The sequence below is a fragment of the Mus caroli genome, chromosome 12, assembly GCF_900094665.2.
Source record: "Mus caroli chromosome 12, CAROLI_EIJ_v1.1, whole genome shotgun sequence".
NCBI classification, from domain to species: domain Eukaryota; kingdom Metazoa; phylum Chordata; class Mammalia; order Rodentia; family Muridae; genus Mus; species Mus caroli.
The window spans coordinates 54,557,954-54,578,755 of NC_034581.1; the positions used below are offsets into that span (position 1 = coordinate 54,557,954).

The 20,802-nt window shown below is 41.1% G+C and overlaps 1 protein-coding gene across 7 annotated transcripts in view; it reads left to right on the plus strand.

Moving 5' to 3' along the window:
- The window catches only part of Mia2 (MIA SH3 domain ER export factor 2), an 88,445-nt gene that overhangs the window by 9,866 nt on the left and 57,777 nt on the right, over nucleotides 1–20,802 (plus strand). For all 7 annotated transcript variants that reach the window (XM_029484292.1, XM_029484293.1, XM_029484291.1 and 4 more), the window contains exons 4-6: nucleotides 3,342–4,557; nucleotides 14,446–14,628; nucleotides 14,738–14,838. In XM_029484292.1, coding sequence (XP_029340152.1) covers nucleotides 3,342–4,557; nucleotides 14,446–14,628; nucleotides 14,738–14,838 — 1,500 coding nt within the window. The remainder of the gene's footprint in view (nucleotides 1–3,341; nucleotides 4,558–14,445; nucleotides 14,629–14,737; nucleotides 14,839–20,802) is intronic.

Sequence of the window (20,802 nt, forward strand, 5' to 3'; positions counted from 1 at the left end):
AAAAAAAAAAAAAAATGGTTTCCTTGACATAAAGGTTCACTGGTTGTGTACCTCACTTAGTGAACTGCAAACGACAGTTATTAAGAACTTGTCCTTGGCATCGTTTGGGTATGTGAATACAATGAGATAAAACAGACTTGATGACCGTTAAAGACTTTCCTTTCAGAACAAGTAACAGGCAAAAGAGTACAGTGGTTAAAAGTGTGAATTCTGGAGGAAGTGTAAATTTAAAGCCTGACTCAACCACTTACTGAGGCCGTAGGCATGCTTAAATTTCATCACCTGAAAACTAGGAGTCCTGAGTGCACACGGCGTAGCACAACCTCCAAGGGACAGAGGGACAAAAGAGCGAACAAAGGCCACAGAACAGACGTGGCAGCTATTATCAGCTACAGTCACTGATACTGTTGTCCTACTCAGACCATAGGTTATTTCTCCTCCCCAGGTCTCACGCTGTACAAACACTTTGGCCATTGTTTTATTTTTTTAAATTAATGTTATGATTTTATGTGTATGAGTGTTTGTCTGCATGCATGTCTGTGTGCCACATGCATGCCTGATGTCTGCAGAGGCCAGAAGAGTGTATCCTATCCCCTGGAACTGGAGTTATAGACTGTTGTGAGTAGCCCCGTGAGTACTGAAAATTGAATCTAGGTCTTTTGGAAGAACAGCTATTGCTTTTAATCCCGGAACCATCTCTCCAGCCATTGGCTTTTGGACTTCTTTTTTTTTTTTTTTTTTTTTAAATCTTCCTTGCTGCTTTAATTCAGATTCCAGGTTTTACCGCGAGCAAGGTCATCATGAAATGGAACTGTTTGCTTCCACACACTGTCTGTTGGCCCTTGGATTAGTTGTTCACTTGCTGCAGGGTAGTTGGCCCTGTCACTTCTCTGTACTTTTTCTGTAGCACATTCTCTTCTCTGCAGTTTCACTCTTGTAGACCTTATCCTAGGCATGACCATCCATCTCTTTTTTTCACAATCCTATGGAATTATCATTATGCATTAGCGTGCACCCTGAGGGTAAGAGGTGAGCCTGTGTAGGTCAGAGGACAGGTTTGTGGAGTCAGTTCTCTCCCTCCATCCTTGTAGGGATCGGAGCAACAGTCCCAGGCCTGTAGAGTAAACGCTCACGGAGCCATGTCAGCAGCCAGGCATCGAAGCCAGGCTTCTTGACTGGGATATAGTAGCCCTCTATATAGTACCTCGATCCCATGTTGCTCCTCGTAAGCCCATCCTGCAAACAGCAGTGGATCTTATAAAAACAAACCCAGAAGATCAGGCCAGCTCATTCCTTTTGTTAATTTTTATTGAACCTGGCGTACAGCCTAGACTCAGCCCGTCCTGGCCTCACAGGTCCTGATCTTGTGGCTCTTCCTGTCCCGTGCCACTCTTCTTTCATAACACACACACTCCTGGACAGTCTGGCTTTTGGACTGTTCTTAGATGTGGCAACTCTTTACTAACCCAGGGACTTGATGGGCTTCTCCTGTGGGAGAACACCCCGCACCGCTTTCACCTAGCTAGTTTCCTCTTACCATTAGGTCCTAGCTTAACACATTAGTGCCTCTCGAAACTTGGAGTATCTTCCTAGATCACTGCTTCTAACCTTCCTAATGCTATGACCTTTGAAATACAGTTTCTCATGTTGTAGTAACCCCTCCCCAATCATAAAATTATTTCGTTGTTCCTTCACAACAGTAATTTTGCTACTGTGATGAATCATAATGCAAATATCTGATATGCAGGATATCTGATATCTAACCTATAAAAGTATTTGTTCGGACCGCAAAGGGGTCGTGATCCACAGGCTGAGAACTGCTGCCCTAGACTGTAGTGATAGCAACAGCAGTGGATTAGTCTAAACTCATCAAATTAGATGCAGTTACTTTGTGTCTTTTTTTTGTGAGCCAATTATTAATCTATATCGATTGGGGTGATGGTATAATTAGTTTTCGATTTAAGAAACAGAACAGGAGCCAGAGAGAGGACACAGCCAGTGAGAGAGCTTGCCAAAAAGTGTGATGTCCTGAGTTTGATTCCTGAAACTCATGAGAAAGTGGAAGGAGAGAACCCACTTACCTCCACATGAACATCATGGTATACATGTGCTCAAATACACAGATCAGGCATGTGTACCTGTGTGCAGATGTGTGTGTGTGTATATATATGTGTGTGTGCATATGCCCATGTGTGGAGGTCCGAGGTCAACTTGCTGGAGTTGATTCTGCCCTTCTATTAAGTGGGTTTCTCCAGTTAGTTAATAGGCACCTTATCTAATGAACAATTCAAATATACGAGTCTGTGTGGACTATTCTCATTCAAACCTCTATAGCTAGGAAGTTCACTATCAACTGCTCACATCTAGTGAGAGCATTCCAGTTCTATGAATCTGTGGTGGAAGGGAAGAGAGTGAGAATAGACTTAACGGAGCAAGAGGTGAGACTGTCCCTTGATGAAGAATCACCCCTGGGATGATGCACCCACTCCCATGGTAACAACAGCTTTTATCCACCCACACTGACCTCATGGCCTAATCACTGACCGTAATGGTCCATCTCCTAAGACTTCTGCATTAAGTTTCCAATATATGCTTTTGGGGGAAAACACTTAAGCTATCTAGCCCATGCTCTCAGATTACCGATTACCGCATAGATGCATCCATTCATCTAGGAGACTCTCAGGAGGTATAAGCTACTACATGTGTATGTTCTCATCTCAACTTATTTGTGGAATATACTCAAATTACCAGTAATCGATGCCTCTCAAATACTTGATGACAGATGAAGCTTACTATAAGAATTTTAAGTCTCTATCATTAACCCTTAGAGATAAGTTGTGGTGCATTTAATTGAGACTCAGAGGCCTGATTTTACTTTGTGCCCTGGGGTTAAGCTAGTTGTGTATTTCTGGGAAAATTATAGTCACCCTTTTACTTTATTTTATTTTTTGATATAAAGTATTTTTTAAAAAAATCACTTATTTTTATTTACACTTTTCTGTGTGTATCTGTGAACATGCATGCCACATGTATACAGTTGCTCTGGGAGGCAGAAAGAGGGTGTTGGATCCTCTGAAACTGATGGTTTAGGCAGTGAGTGAGCTCAAGTTGTTTGGAGGAGCAGCAAGTGCGCTTAACTGCTGAACCATCTCTCCGGTCTATGATAGTCTTTCTATATAGACGAGCTAGTCTCAAATTTACAATCCTCCCTATGCAGTCTCCAAAATGTTGGGATTTTAGGTGTGAACCAACATACCTGGCTATAGTCCTCCATCTTAAAATATTCAGGGAGACACATTTACGATATATATATATATATATATATTTTTTTTGTCTTTTAGGAGTCTGACTTTCTTTGTCTTCTTGGAGAAGGCTACATATTTGGAAGTGAACAGAGTGAAGTAAACAGTGAAGATGATGAAGAACATATGTATCCATATGAAAAAGATGAAGACCAAAACTATAATATATATGAGGGTGATTTTCAGCCAGAACCTGACTTATATGCAGCTGCTGAAGGGACCTTTTTGGGAGACCAAATTTCAGCATCCGAAGCTCCTGATGATTTCAGATTTTCCAGTGAGTGGAAGGACTGGCAAGGGGCTGGAAGCGAGGGTGAAGGGGAGCAGGATTACACTGCAGACTCTGACCAAGCCTTGCCATCCCTCAGTATGCCAGAAAGGCAAGGATGGTTTGGCCTGGGCACAGAAGAAGCTGAAGAGAAGGTTTTCGAATTAGATACTGAACCTACACAAGAATTAACACTAGAAGAGGAGAGTGACCTGGAGAAATTACACAGTGGCGAACCCCAAGTGGAACTTGAGCCAGAGCCAAAATCAGAGACATTAGAATTCAGTTCAGTGCCGGACGGACAGTCTGACCTAGCATCGGAGTCGGAGAGGATCCTCAAACCCCAAGCCTCTGGCTGGTTTGGTGAGGGGTTTACAAGTTATTTAGGTTTTGGAAATGAGGAGGAAGGACTTGAGTTATTGTCCAAAGAAAGCAATCCACCATTACAAGATATTCCCAGCTCTGTTCCACCAGATGAAGAAGTCCCGGCTCCATGCCGAGAAATCTCAACAGACAAGGAAGATGCAGTCCTTAATGATAGCTCGGTTCTCAGTCCAAGCTGGTTTTACTATGGTTTTGGAATGCTAGGCTTTACAAATGCGGACGAAGACAAAATTGTTTCAGATAAAGGGGAAAATGAAGATGGTGAGGTAGATAACCTCAAACATCCTATAGGAAGTGACTTTGACCCTGAAAAGGAACAAGAAAGGAAAATAGTAACTGTGGAATCTGAAGACCAAGCAGGTACAGAAAGCGTCTTGGAGAAGACAGATGAGTCTGGTTCCATGCAGTATCTGAAGAAGTTCTTTGATAATCCTTGGGGCTTCCAGAGTCTCTCAGAGGTCACAGAATTATCATTTTCCAAAAAGATGCTGGATCAAGATGATATAGTAGAAAATGACAAAATTGAAGAACTTTCCACTGAAAATTCTCCCACAGGTAGCATGAAAGACCCTGTGATGCTGGAGAGCAGATACATTCTGTCAGGTCAGTATGAAAGACTTATTAATGCACTTGTTTTTTTTGTTTTTTTGTTTTTGTTTTTTGAGACAGGGTTTCTCTGTGTATCCCTGGCTGTCCTGGAACTCACTCTGTAGACCAGGCTGGCCTTGAACTCAGAAATCCGCCTGCCTCTGCCTCCCAAGTGCTGGGATTAAAGGCGTGTGCCACCACTGCCCAGCTAATGCACTTGTTAAGATCATTTATTTTTCTAAGTCCAAATCAGATGAAGATTTTGTGCTGCACTGGGAGATGGCTCAGGGGATTCAGCACCCGAGGAGACATGAGGATGAATTGGGATTCTCCCCAAACACATAAAGCACAGGGCAGGCATGGTGGCTGCTTGTGACCTCAGCACCCAGAAGGCAAAGCTGGCTAGCTAGCCAAGCTGGAACGGTGCAACTCCAAGTTCACTGAGAGACCCTGCTTCAGTAAAGACACAAGATGTCACCTCTGGCCTCCATGTGTGCATACACTCACACACACCCACATGCATACACTCTCTAAAAAGAAAAAGAGCCCATGTCTTAGCCAACAGCAACTGTTGTTATCAATTGTTGCTTTACTCTGGAACTTATAAACTAAAACCTAAGGAAAAGAATGATTAGCAATGCCTTGATGTTATGTCAAAATTTTAAGATAGTCACAATATATTTTCATTATCAGAGAACTATATTATGTGAATAGAATTAAAAGTATAAATATGGTCAAAGCCTTTTTTAGGTGAAAGCAATTTCTGTTCTATCTTTATTCTCACCTTTGTTCCACTGGTCTTAGTTTCTTTTTTTTTAATATATATTTAAATATATAATACACACACACGCATATATATAACATATATATGTATATATATACATATATATGTTAGATTTATTTATTTATTATATGTAAGTACACTGTAGCTGTCTTCAGACACACCAGAAGAGAGCATCAAATCTTATTATGGATAGTTGTGAGCCACCATGTGGTTGCTGGGATTTGAACTCAGGACCTTCAGAAGAATCAGTGCTCTTAACTGCTGAGCCATCTCTCCAGCCCTTAATATATATTTTTAAGGATCTATTTATTTTATTTACGTGAACATCGTGTCACTGTCTTCAGACACACCAGAAGAAGACATCAGATCCCATTACAGATGGTTGTGAGCCACCATGTGGTTGCTGAAAATTGAACTCAGGACCTCTGGAAAAGCAGTCAGTGCTGTTAACTGCTGAGCCATCTTTTCAGCTCTCTCATTTTTGCTTTTGTTTTTGAAGTCCATTTAGTTTTTTTTTCCTCTCATTTTTCTAAATAAGATCTTTATATCATATTACTTTGATTAATTTATTTTATCCAGTGTCTGTTGGCTTTTCATTCTGGTAGATAAAGATCTCACTTATTGATACTTAGTTTATAGACATTCCTCATAGGACCATATGTGTGTGATTTTCCTTGAGACCTAGGCTAAAGGCAACTTCAATAATTAAATAGTCTAGTTTTTTTTTATTTTTTATTTTTTTTGAGGTAAGGTCTTGTTATGTAAATGAGGCCTGCCTTGATCTCACTGATATGCCTGCCTTTGCCTCCAGTGCTGAGATTAAGAGCGAGCTTTACCACACCCAGCTAGTTTTGATTCTTAAATAATATTTTATTCTATCTGCAGTTATATTTTATTTTGTTTTCCTAAGAAGTACTACGACAAAGGTTTTCTCTAAGTGTAGTATGTCGTAGAGAATTTCAAGTAGGGTTAGGATCAGGGGTTAAGAATGATTGACGATGATCTGGGTCAATTCTCAATCCACATGATGGCTCATGATCACTCAGAACTCCAGTTCCAGGGGATACCGTACTCTGTTTTGGCTTCAGTAGATACCAGCCGTGTACATGGCATGTATACACAAGCAAACAACAATTTAGACACATAAAATCAAAATAAGATACTAAAAAAATTTTAATCACAAATATTGTAAAAGATTTTTAATTTTCTTATTTCCGAGAGTTCACCAGAGGACCGAACAGTGGTGAATATCAGAATCAGCACTTCTATTTAGATGTCCATCTTTTAGCCACTCCTGTGATTAACACCACTTGGGTTGGGCCAGTTGTGGTGCTGCACACCTTTTATCTCAGCACTTGGAGGCGGAGGCAGAGACAGGTGGATCTCTGTGAGAAGGAGGCCAGCCTGGTCTACGCAGTGAGTTCCAGGATAGCCTGGACTACACACAGAAACTCTGTTTCAAAAGGCCAACAAACAAGCAAACAACAACAACCACAGAACAAAAAACACCCCTCATATTTTTTTTTGTAGGGTTTCTCATTCTTCCCTTCCTTCCTCTTCTCCTTTTCCTCCTCTTTCTCCTCCTCCTCCCCTTCCTCATTCCTTTCCCCTTCCCCTCTTCTTCCTCCTCCTCTTCCTCCTCCTCCTCCTCCTTATCCCCCTCCCAGACTCACTTTTTAGACCAGGTCCCAAGTGCTTGGTTTAAAGGCTCGCACCGCACCTGACTCCTCCTGGGTTGTATATTAAGTGAAGATCTGCATTATATAGCTCTCAGCCAGATTCTGTGTTTGCTTGTGATGGATAGATCAGAAACCCAGAAAAGGGATTGGAGAGATGGCTCATTGGTTAAGAGTACTTGATACTGTTCTTGTCCCCTGAGTTCAGTTCACAGCACCCACACTGGATAGCTCAATTGGAACTCCAGTTCCAGGTTATATGACACCCCTTTGGACTCTTGGGACACTGCCTGTACTTACAGAGAAGAAGGCACACATACATGTACATAAATAAAAATTAAAAAGAAAAGATTTTTTAAAACCCTCAGAAAATATTGATCAATAATACAGAAATAACTGGTCCCTAGAATGACAGAAAAACTTTAGATCTAGCCCCAAATGCTGAGAAGTCAGAAGGAAACACATTTGCATTAGAACCAATAGATTTTCCTGAATGTCAAGAACTGTATGTTAATATTTCAATATTCTCCAAAATTTCAGTATTCTATTGTCCATTATCAGCAACCGGTATGATGTGGATGTTTAGGTCCGGCTATCTTCCCAAATGAGAATGGTGCATAACTGCACATTAAGACCTAGGTTGTTGAGGGCTTCCTAGAAGGACACTCCCTGGTCTGAACTTGTTAGATCCCTAAACGCATTTGTAGGAAAGGTGATCAGAGCTGTGGAAAGAAAAGAGACTACATCAAAACAAAGCCATATCAAGTCTAGAAATATACAAGATTAAAAAAAAAAAAACTAGCCAGGTGTAGTGGCACACACCTTTAATCCCAGCACTTGGGAGGCAGAGGCAGGCAGATTTCTGAGTTCGAGGCCAGCCTGGTCTACAGAGTGAGTTCCAGGACAGCCAGGGATACACAGAGAACCCCTGTCTCCAAAAACCAAAAAAAAAAACCAAAACAAAACAAAACAAAAAACAATAAAACAACTAATACAGGGTGAATATGTTCATAATGTATTGTATGTAGTTGTATAAAACTGTCAAATATTAAAATTTAAAAATACTTTAAAGAGAAAAAAGAATTCACGTAAAATGAGAGTCCTGACAGATGATGCCTAATCGCCAGTACAATTATCTACTGTTCAGGAGACTAATACATAAGAATTTGTCACAATTTTTTGATTTCAAAATATCTTGAAAACTAGTGTTTTACATTTACATTACATTTTATTTATCATTTTAAAAAGTAATTCTGGTAAACTTTCTAAAGAAGATAGCCTGGCACACTGGGCATGGTGACGCCCCCTGTAATCCTGGCATTGGGTGGTGACACTCCCCTGCGACCTTGGCCACTGGGAGTTAGAGGTAAGAGTATCAGGGGTTCAAGGCCAACTTGAGGATTATATATGTGAGATCAAACAAATTTACAGCTAGCCTGAGCTACAGGAGACCTTGTCTTAAAACATCCAGAAAAGAAAGAGTGAGCCCATGACAAATGGTCAAGTACAAACTATAAGCAGTTTTGACATCTCGTCTCGTCTCGTCTCGTCTCGTCTCGTCTCGTCTCGTCTCGTCTCGTCTCGTCTCGTCTCCTCTCCTCTCCTCCCCTCCCCCCCTCCCTCCACTCCTTTCCTTTCTCTTTTTGGCTTTGTTTGTTTTGAGATGAGGTCTCACTATGTAGCTTAGCCTGTTCTGGCGCTCACTATGTAGACCAGGCTGGCCCGTCTTCTGAGCGTTGGGACCAGGGGCGTGCACCACCACATGTCAGTATAGTCAGTGGTCTTAACAGCTAAGTCATCTCTCCAGCCACTTTAAAAGGATTTTGTCTTTTAAACAATGCTAAATGAATGACATAGTCAAAGTGTTTTATTAAGAACCATTCACTCACCGGGCGTGGTGGCGCTCTCGGGAGGCAGAGGCAGGCAGATCTCTGAGTTCGAGGCCAGCCTGGTCTACAAAGTGAGTTCCAGGACAGCCAGGGATACACAGAGAAACCCTGTCTCGAAAAAACCAAAACCAAACCAAACCAAACAAACAAAACAAACAACAACAACAAAAACCCATTCACTCAAAAAATAATTCACACCAGGCAGTGGTGGCACACCTTTAATCCCAGGGTTTGGGAAGCAGAGGCAGGTCGACTCTCAGTGAGTTCAAGGCCTGCATGATCTATATAGCCCAGGGCCACCCAGAGAAAACCCTGCCTTGAAAAACAAAAAACAAAGAAATGAAACAGTAATTCACTTACTACTTTCTATATGTTCTAGGATCATACTGACACTTAAAATTCTGTCTTAAGTATTATTTAAGAAGTAGATCCCAGGAGCTGGAGAGATGGCTCAGTGGTTAAGAGCACCTCCGAAGGTCCTGAGTTCAAATCCTAGCAACCACATGGTGGCTCACAACCATCCGTAAGGATATCTGACACCCTCTTCTGGTGCATCTGAAGACCGCTATAGTGTACTTAGATATAATAATAATAATAATAATAAATAAATAAATCTTTAAAAAAAAAGTAAGGGGGAGGCAGAGGCAGGCGGATTTCTGAGTTCGAGGCCAGCCTGGTCTACAAAGTGAGTGCCAGGACAGCCAGGGCTACACAGAGAAACCCTGTCTCGAAAAACAAAACAAAACAAACAACAAAAAAAAAAGTAAGGAAGTAGATTCCACAGTTCTCTTTTTTTTTGTTGTTTTTTGTTTTTTTTTTTTTTTCCAAGACAGGGTTTCTCTGTATAGCCCTGGCTGTCCTGGAACTCACTTTGTAGACCAGACTGGTCTCGAACTCAGAAATCCTCCTGCCTCTGCCTCCAGAGTGCTGGGATTAATGGCGTGCGCCAACACGCCCGGCCACAGTTCTCTTAAATATAGTTCTTCATTATAGGACTATTTAAAACATTTAAAATTTTTTTCATTTGATTCTATCTATTTAAACTATGTTTGAAAATTGCATTAAGTTTCTTTTCTTTTTTAAAAATGTATGTGTGAGTGTCTATACAAGTGTATGTGTGCACCACTTGAGGTCCTGGTGCCAGAAAAGGCCAGAAGAGAAAGTTGGATCCCTTAGAACTAGAGTTTGAGATAGTTGTGAACTGTCTCATGGGTGCTTTACAAAAGTAACAAATGTTCTTCACCTCTGAGCCATCTTTCAGGCTCTGTTATTTTAAAAAATATATTTGTTACTGCGCATGCCATGTGGTGTGTGTGTGTGTGTGTGTGAATGTGCCATGTGAACGTGCCATGGTTCATATGTAGAGGTCAGAGGACAATGTTGGGAGTCCTTTTTCTTCTCTCACTGAGGGCTCCAGGGATTGAACTCAGGTTGTCAGGTTTGTGAGATAAGCGTCTTTTACCTGCTGAGTCATCTGACTGGCTAACCCAGTCACTGATAGTCTTGGAATAAACTGATGGCTCTGTGGACCTGTCATGGATATAAGTATATGGTGCACCATTATAAGCTTAGTAATTTGACCTACGTGTGTTTGAAATCGGAAATTTAGATGTTAGTTCCGTGGAAGACGCCATTCTTTAGATATTGTTCCACTGCAACTCATTTTACTCTGAGTGTGTCTGTGTACGCCATGGTGCTTGTTTGGGGATCAGTGGAAATTTTTCTGGAGCTGTTTTTCTCCTTGTAGCCTGTTTGTTCCAGGAATGAAACTCAGGTTACCAGGTTTGATGGCGGTGCTCTTGCCTACCGAGCCATCATCTCCCTGGTCAGATACATCTTTCTGAAATGTAGGTTTCCTGTAGAATTCTCAGCTTAATTTGGCAAGAACTGGAATTTTTATAAGAATCTAAGTCAATTGTGTTTTATTTTTTTTCATTTGTTTTTGTCTTTGTTTTTCAATAAATTCTGCTATTTTTCTTTCAAAAAAATGTAGGTTTTTCAATAGTGTGCTCATATGTTTTTATTCTGAGGTTGAGTTCAGGCATGTTGTGGTATTTAAAGAATGTATGTGTGAATTAGGTGTGGTGGCGTATGTCTATAATCCTAAACCTTAAAAGGTTGAGGGAAGATGATCCAGAATTCAAGGCCAACTCAGGTTACAGAGTGAAACTCTTGCTGGGCGGTGGTGGCGCACGCCTTTAATCCCAGCACTTGGGAGGCAGAGGCAGGTGGATTTCTGAATTCGAGGCCAGCCTGGTCTACAGAGTGAGTTCCAGGAGAGACAGGACTATACAGGGAAACCCTGTCTCAAAAAACAAAAAAACAAAAAAAAACAACAACAGAGTGAAACTCTTGTCTTTAAAAAAAAAAAAAAAAGATAAAAAGCTGGGAGTGGTGGCACATGCCTTTAATCCCAGCATTTAGGAGGCAGAGGCAGGTGAATTTCTGAGTTTGAGGCCAGCCTGGACTACAGAGTGAGTTCCAGGACAGCCAAGGCTACACAGAGAAACCCTGTCTCAAAAAAAGTAAATAAATAAGAGTATTAGAAAAACAGAAAGTTTAGGAATATTTTGTAGGGATTTGTATCAGCACTATTTCATTGAGAAATGAAATATTCCCTGAAGTTATAAAAAATGGTTATCAGTTGGATAACATACTTTTTAAAAAATTAGTTAATTTATTTTTATGTATGAGTATTTTCTGCCTGCATCTATGTCTATCACACACATGCCTGGTGCCTGAGGAGGCCAGGAGAGGGCATTGGAACTGCCCTGTGGATACTGGGAATTGAACCTTGTCCGCTGAAGAGCGTTCAATGTTCTTTCCATCCCAAAGACAACATGCTTTCAAAATATTTTTAATTTAGGCTGACAATTTTACCCTTGTATGTAATATGCCTTGATCAAATCCACCTCCACTATCTCCTTGTCCTTGGACTTACCATGATACCCCTTTCTGCTGAAATGGTCTCTTTTCATTTGTTTATTTATCTGGTGTGTTAATGTTTGTGTGGGAACAGGTGTGCTACAGCACACATCTAGAGGTCGGAAGATAATTTGTGAAAATTGATTTTTTTTTTTCTTTCCACTGTGTGAGTCTCAGGGACCAGACTCCTCAGGCTTTCTGGCTTAGGAGCAAGAGCCTTTACCTCGACAGCCACATTGCTGGAACCATTTTTTTTTTTTTTAAATTCTGATGCAGGGGTGTAGGCTCCCCCAGCCCAGTTAGTGTGGCCACAGGTGGCTACATAGGGGTTGGCTGACCTTGAACTCACCATCTCCTTTTTTATCTTCATGAGTGCTTGATTATAGGGGCTGCACCACCATGCTTGGTTGATAACATGGATTTTTATTTACACAGATCTAATTAATATCTGAGTGGGAAAACGTAGTGATCAGTTTTATAATCTCCTGAGATTGTTTCCGGTGATTTGACACTGCATCTTGCTGAAGTAGTGTGTGAATCTTCTGAAATCACCAAAGGAAGCAGTAGTCTTGTGTGAGCTTTTCTTTGCCTGAAGTGCTCAAAGCCAAGATGATCTAACATACAGCTTAGTATTGCTCTTAACTTAGTTTCTCAGCACAGCCTTGTGCTATACTTGGCTTGAAAGCGAAAAGAGGCATCTGTGTGTGCAAACTCATGGCAGCCTGGGTTTCAGAGTTTGCTATTTTTATATTTTTATGACGTCAGTATCGTCCATGGACAGCGCCAACACAGAACTACCGAATGTCATAGTTTTCTCTCTGCCGATCTTTCTCTTGTTTATTCCTTGGAGCCATGGTCTTTTATATTTAAGAGTTTACATTATTATATACAGGTAATCAAGTTCCATCAGGTTTGGAACTTGGAAATCAATCACTGTAAGTTCTAGTGTGGCCTTTCTTGGTGTAACCATTTGTTCTATTTGTTCATTAGAATTAGCAACCGATATTAAGCATCCTGCAGCTACTGTCAATAATTTTTGTCATTCTGATTGTCTGGTTCTTCTAGCAGATAAAGTAAGCAAAATTGGTTTCATTGAGTGATGTCTACATATTGTATCTTTTTGGATAAATGTTTCTAACAGGAAAGGAATCTTTTTTTTTTTGTTTTTTGATTTTTTTTCAGGCAGAGTTTCTCGGTGTAGTCCTGTCTTGGAATTCACTCTGTGCACACACACAGGGTGGCCTCAAACTCAGAGATCTGCCTGCCTTTGCTTCCTGAGTGTGGGAATCAGAGGCATGCACCACCACCTGGCTGAAATCTTTTTTTTAAAATTAACTTTATTATTTTACTTATGCGAGTGTTTTGCCTGTATATATATATATTTGTGTACCACCAGAAGCTGGTATTGGGTCCACTGGAATTCAGTTACAGGTGGTTGTAAGCTGTGATGTGGGTGGTGGGAGTTGCAACTGAGTCCTCTGAAAGGTAGCAAGTGCGCTTAACCACTGAACCATCTTTCTAACCCCAGAAATGAATGAATGAATGAATGAATGATTGATTATTTTAAAAATGTTTATTTTTATTTATACGTGTGTATGGCTCTGTATGCATTTGTATGCAAGCTTCATGGTGTATGCGTGACAATCAGAAGAGGAATTGCCGGAGCTGGTTCTCTTCTTCCACCATGCAGATCTTGGGGCTTGAACTCTGCTTGTCATGTTTGGCAACAAGCATCTTCACTCACTGAGTCATCCTGTCAGCCCAAGGAATGGAATCTTAGTGGGACCTTTTTATTATTCTTAGTCATGAGCTCGTGCAGAAGGAGAAAGTTGATGTTCCATTAGTTCCCGGTTTTATTTTTTTAAGCCTGGTTCTGGCTAAGGCGCCCAGGCTGGTGTTGAATTTTTGACTCTTTTTGTTTTTGTTTATGAAATGTTGGGATTACAGACCTGTGCTACCATGCTTGGCATCATTTTTAAAGTAAATATATATATATATATATATATTTGCTTGCTTAAATGAGTACAGGTTTTTGATGTTGTTGCTGCTGTTGCTGTTTTAGTCTTCCTTGGCCAAGGTATCCAGCACTATGTGGTCATCTGAGTTAAGGTCCCTCCAATCCTCTGTCTTAACCTCCAGCCTGTAAGCATGTTATTTCACAAGCAGGAAGGACTTTAGAAGCTATTCTTTAGGTGCACTATAACCTCACGGTTTCTCAGGAGAAGAGAGCAGGACAGTGTGAATAAGAGTTGACAGGATGTATCCGTGCTGGAGAATGGAACGTAGTTCTACAAACTGAGCAATGAGGGAGGCTTCTGGAAGCTACAGAAGACCAGCATTTGAATTTTCCTCCAAGTTTCCAGAAGGCATGCAGTCCAGCAAATATGGCTTTAAGATTTTGACTTCCAAAAGTCTAACAGACTGAACTCTATTGCTTAAGACAAAAGCCTGTGGTCATTTGTCATACTACCTTGGGGACTTGTACAGGTCACAGTTAATGTTTTGTGCATTTTCTCATGTGAAGTGTCATACTAGCCATGGTGTCTCAAACAATAACTTCAGAAAATAAAAGGAAGCCAGTGACAAAGCAAGTATGTTAGAAAAGACATTTCTCTTTATGTATTTGTAGATATGGACTCTGAAGTGGAGTTACCCATGGAAGAACATGAAGGGGTACATTTCAAACCCTCATCTTCTAAAAGGAACGAGGAAGATTCAAATTCCTGGGCGGACCCTGAAGAGCTCTCTGTGGCACAAACAGACGGGTCTGCGGAAGGTGCCTTGCTTGATACTCAGCTAGTTTCTCCAAAAGGTAAGAAACGTGGTTTTTTTTTTGTTCTTGTTCCAATTCACCAACTGAAGAATAAATTAAATTAGGAAATGATATCATGTGGTAATATTTTCTATTTCTAAAACAACAGAGCATGCTGCAGACTTTCAGCTTCTGAAGTATTTACTACAAATTGATGTCTACGGTTTCATGAGCTTTGCTCTTTCACCAATTGAAATTCTTTTAGAAAGTGTAAGTTGGATTTTAAATTTTCATTTACATTCTTAGTGCTCTCTGTATGTCCGTCTGTCTCTCCTTGTGTGTGTGTGTTTGTGTGTATGTGCGCGTGCATGCGCCATGATACAAATGTAGAGGTCAGAAGACAACTTTCTGGAGTCTGTTCTCTCCTTCCACCATGTGAGTTTTAGGGATCAAATCTGTTAGGCTTGACAGCAAGCACCTTTAACAGATGAGACATCTCAATCACCCCATAGATTTTTTTTTTTTTAGTTTCACCCCATAGATTTTTAAATCTTTTGCAATAATTTTACCTAGTATAGAAATGACTTAGAAGCTGGGTGGTGGTGGTGCACACCTTTAATCCCAGCACTTGGGAGGCAGAGGCAGGAGGATTTTTGAGTTCCAGGACAGCCAGGGCTACACAGAGAAACCCTGTCTCGAAAAAAAAAAAAACCAAAAAAAAAAACAACCAAACAAAAAGAAATTACTTAGAATGATTCTTACCTATATATACCTCACAGTGCTTCACTTTCCATGAAATTGTATGTATGAGTTCTTTGATAAAGTGGATGTTGTTAGGATTTTGTTGTTGTTTGTTTATTTTGTTTTCTTTCTTTTTTAAAAAAGATTTATTTATTAATTATATATAAGTACACTGTAGCTGTCTTCAGACACACCAGAAGAAGGTGTCAGATCTTATTATGGGTGGTTGTGATTATGTGGTTGCGGGGAATTGAACTCAGGACCTCTGAAGAGCACTGCTCTTAACCACTGAGCCATGTCTTCAGCCCTTGTTTTGTTTTCTAACACAGGGTTTCTCTGTGTAGCCCTGGCTGTTCTGGAACTCACTCTGTAATCCAGGCTGGCCTCCAACTCAGAGAGCTGCCTGCCTCTGCCTCTGCCTCTGCCTCTGCCACCTTGTGCTGGGATTAAGGGTGTGTGCTATACCCCATACCCCAAGGATTTTTTTTTTTTAAATCTTGAATTATAGTTTCTGTTCTTTTGGGAAAATTATACTAAATTATAGTAAATGAGTTAATTAGAAATACTATGACTTAAAGATTCTTGAGCAAATTGTTAGTGCCACATGAAGTGGTATAATAAGAATAAGAAAACAAATAGTACTGTACTACTTAACTTCACTATAGCAAAAACTCCAAGTTCTGCTCTCATTTCTCACTTGTTGCTAATGTGATTATCAGCTAGATGTGGTGTGCTCCTGCAGTACCAGCATCTGAGAAGTAGAGGCAAGAGGATTGAGTTGGAGTTGCTGGTGCTACACAATGAAACTCCATCTCAATAAAGAGAGGGGGCACTAGAGAGATGGCTCAGTGGTTAAAAGCACTTGTTGTTCTTGCAGGGGACCTGGGTTCAGTCCCTGGCACCCACACGTCAAGTTACAATTGTTGGGGTTCAGGAGCTGCCTCACAAACCACATGAACACAGATCTCAGCCAGACAGGGAGAGTTTATTGAGTATACACCCCAACACTGATCGATCAGGGCTATAGTCAGACTTGGGAGCTGAGCCTTCAGTTAAGATCCCACAGGGCTTTTAAGCTTACAGTTCTCAAACATCTGTGCCAAGTTATTCCACCAATCGTGATTTAGTGATAGGGGATTTCCTTAGGGACAGGTCTTTGTTATACTGCTCCCATTGTTGAGGTATTCAACTATGGCAGGGTACTTGTCTTGTCTAACATCCATACCTTAACTTGTCAACCAGGATGTCAGTTAGCCATGCACATGCCTCTTTCTGCCGAGTAGGATGTCAGTTCCCAGGGAGGTCTTGGGAACTTAAATTTTCCTCAACCCCTACTCAAAATGGAAGTCTTGTTCCAGATGGTTTCTTATATTGGTGCAGGTGTTTCTTTTATGTTGGGATCCATCCCAGGAGCACCTTATAAGAGCATATACCTTAAAAGCTTATTCACAGGTGCAGGAAGTGCTGCTGGGTGGTTGGTTCCGGTCCAAGCTTATTGTGGGTAACTATACAAAGCAGTTCTAACTGACTTATGCTGTGAAGTTCAAGAGCACAGAATATAACAGAATGTACAATCACCTTGGGCATGGGAAAGTTTCCTTAGGACCTTAGTAACAGCACAAGATGGCAGGCAAGACACTTAAGACTTACCAAGGCCTTAACATTTCCCCTAGGCCTTCACACCAATCACCTGTAACTCCAGTTGCAGAGGATCTAGCACCCTCTTCTAGTGCCAGCACTAGGCACACACATATTTGCAGGCAAAATACTCTCATAAGATAAAAATAAATGTGTCTTAAAAATGTCAGCCTTGTGGTGGTGGCACACAACTTTAATCCCAACACTTGGGAGGCAGAGGCAGACATAACTTTGTGAGTTTGAGGCCAGCCGGATCTACAGATTGAGTTTCAGGACTACCAGGGCTACACAGAGAAACCCTGTCTCAACAAAACAAAACAAAACAAAACAACAAACAAAACAACAGCAGAAACTTATTACTAAGTGAGATATAGCCTCACTTTAGCATTTAGCACACAAGAAATCTTTTGCAAACTTCTTTACTGTTACCTCCAAGATAATAGGGGAGGCATTTTATCTGCTCATTTACTTTGTAGGTTGCTTTCTGGGAGCTCATTGGAAAATGTAGGTAGGAAAATGAATTATTGTAATATTGGAGTATAATAGTCAGAGGGCCCTACCACAGGGTCTGCCTAGGAGGTGGCTTAGGTAGAAAGTGTGGGCAAAGGAGGCTAAAAGTGTCCTAGAGGGGAGCATATTTGACCTAATACTGAATGAAAGTTAGAGTTAGCAAAAGCAAGAAAAGATGGACATACTGTAGTGGAAATAACATTTTTAACACTCATGAAATAGAAGGGAACATGACTTTTTTGTGAACTATACATAGGTGGTTCATCTTGGCAGAATAGGGAAGATTTCATAGGTACATGAGAATCAGATTAAGATTACATTATCGGCCGGGCGGTGGTGGCGCACGCCTTTAATCCCAGCACTTGGGAGGCAGAGGCAGGCGGATTTCTGAGTTCGAGGCCAGCCTGGTCTACAAAGTGAGTTCCAGGACAGCCAGGGCTATACAGAGAAACCCTGTCTCGAAAAACAAACAAACAAAAAAAACCAAAACCAAAACAAACAAACAAAAAAAAGATTACATTATCTCTGGCAGTCCTAGAACGTACTATGCAGATCAGGTTGGCCTGAAACTCCTAGAAATCCACTCACCCCTGCCTCCCAACTACTGGAATTAGAGATATCTGCTACCATGCCTGGCCTTTGTCTCATTTTTTAATGCTGGCAAATACTCATCTTAAAAATAATGTCAGTTGGCAGTGGTGGCACACGCCTTTAATCCTAGCACTTGGGAAGCAGAGGCAGGCAGATTTCTGAGTTCAAGGCCAGCCTGGTCTACAGAGTGAGTTCCAGGACAGCCAGGGATATACAGAGAAACCCTGTCTCTGAAAACAAAACAAAACAAAACAAACAAACAAACAAACAAACAAACAAAAGATGCCAGCTTGGTGTGGTCTTTGATCACAGCACTTGGGAGGCAGAGGTGAAAGGATCTCTGTGAGTTCTATGAATTGCAGAGTTCCAGGCCAGCCAAGGCTACACAGTGGGACTCTACCTAAAAACAAACAATGCTGTATAGGTCTGTCAAAAGAGTATATGAGCTCTACTTGGTCCACTAGTCACACTTTTAAACCTCTGGCCCAACATGTGGTGGTAGTGGTTGAAATGAGTGGAGGAACCATTTGGATAGGGGTCTAACTTGTAGATAAGGGTCATTGGATGTAGTAATTGATTTGTTTTAGCAAGAATTAAAGAGAAAAGTAAGATTGTTACAATGTTTGTAGCTAGCTAAGTATATGGTAGTACCACTAACTGGACAACTTTTATGGAAACTACCTAATATATTTCCTTTTCTTTCTTCCTTAACTTCTTTGACTCCTTCCTTCCTTCCTTCCTTCCTTCCATTCTTTCTCTTCTTTTTGTTTTGTTTTTCATTTTATGAGACAGGGTTTCTCTGTGTAGCCCTGGTTGTCCACTTGCTCTGTAGACCAGAGTGGTCTCAAAATCAGAGATCCACCTGACTCTGCTTTCTGAGTGCTGGGACTAAAGCCGTATGCTACCACTTCCTTTTCCTTCTTCCTCCTTCCTTTTGCCTTCCTTCCTTCCTGTCTTTTTTGAGACAGGGTCTCAGCTGGTCTGGAGTGCTCTTTGTACCACAGGCTGTTCTCAAACTTGTGGCTCTGTCAGATCCCCCTGCCTCATCCTCTAAGTGCTGGTATTATAGGCATGAGCTACCATGCCTGACTTCATCATGTTTCTTTAAGAAGCCCCTTCTCATTTAATATTGTTTGTTAGGTTATACAAAGTAGGTATTATAAAATAAAAAGATCCAGACAGATCATTACTTTTTTTTTTTTGTATGACTCAGTCTTAAAGATGATTATAAATGTCAGTCAGGTTAGGAGAAAAATTAGTACTAATGTTAGTAGCTAGTCAGAATGAAGTCTTCAGTTTTCTGTTGAAATACTCTTTGCCTGGGTGGTGGTGATGCACACCTATAAGCCCCAGCATCCAGAAGACAGAGGCAGGTGGGACTCTCTGAGTTTGAGGCCAGCCTGGTCTACAGAGCAAGTTCTAGGACAGTTGGGACTACATATGGAAACCCTGTCTCAAAAAACAAACAAACAAACAAACAACCCCCCCAAAAGGTATTGTTGGGCTGGTGATGTAGCTCAGTGGAGGAGAAAACTTGCTTGGGTCACAGAAGTCTATGGGTTTAATTCCCCAGCACTGAAAACAATAGTAACAAGAAACTGTACGGCACACACACACACACACACACACACACACACACACTTCCCCTCCCCACCTCAGGCCAACTGTCAATTTCTAAAATGTGAGTTCATTTAAAAATTTCGGATTCCCTTGAACCCTGAAAGACTGCAGTCTAGACGTCTCTAGTGTGGTGAACTGGGGCTCAACCTGACACAGCAGAGGCAGGCAGACTTGTACGGTTTAAGTACACTCTGTGCACTCCGACTGCTTGTCTTCTCCGGGCCGTCGGCCCATAATCATTGGGCTTTTTTTTTTTTTTTTAAANNTTTNTTTNTTTNTTATATGTAAGTACGCTGTCCTCAGACACTCCAGAAGAGGGCGCCAGATCTCGTTACGGATGGTTGTGAGCCACCATGTGGTTGCTCTTACCCACTGAGCCATCTCACCAGCCCTCTGAAGAGTTTCTAACACACCTGAAATCTAGCAATCTGGACAGCTGTGACGCACGTATGGCAGAGATCTGAAAAGCTTCAGTAAACAAACAAACAAACCAATTGGAGCAATTTTCCAGTTAATTTTGAGTGAAAGGGGTTCTTTTTTCTTCTTCTCTAATTGTCTGAGGTGAGTGACTGTTGCAAGTAATTCGTATTTCAGGTAGATTATGTGTAGAGGCTCCTTCCTGGTATCACTTGGGAACTAGAAGTTCCCACAGCTTCGTAGCAACTTTATCTTATAGCAGAGGAGCCTCCTGAAGTTCTTCCCCTGAATGCTTCATTAGTAACAGCTCGAAAACTGCCCAGCTCCTGTTGAACAGGTAGCTCCTGATTCAATACATTCTGAGAACTCTTACACCGAAGACTCAGAGAATAGCAATGTGGCACAACTTGTTGATTTTCTTCCCAGAGAGGAGTGCTTATGTGTGTAACACCAGTGCCTACCTAAGTGGGAGTGGCTAGTCCTTACAGCGTTGACATAGGGCCTTCCTGAGGGAAACCCATTTCTAGTCCATGGACTAGGTGTTCTGGTTAGCAAGTGTCTAGTGTCCCTGGATATTTTTCCATAGTTATGAACACTAATAACATTTACTGTTTAGTTCCTTGAAAGCAGGCCCTTTATAAGATAATAAAACCTCATGCTTACTTATGGAAAACCGTCTTTGAATATCGTTCCCTTGGTAGAAATTATGAACTCACT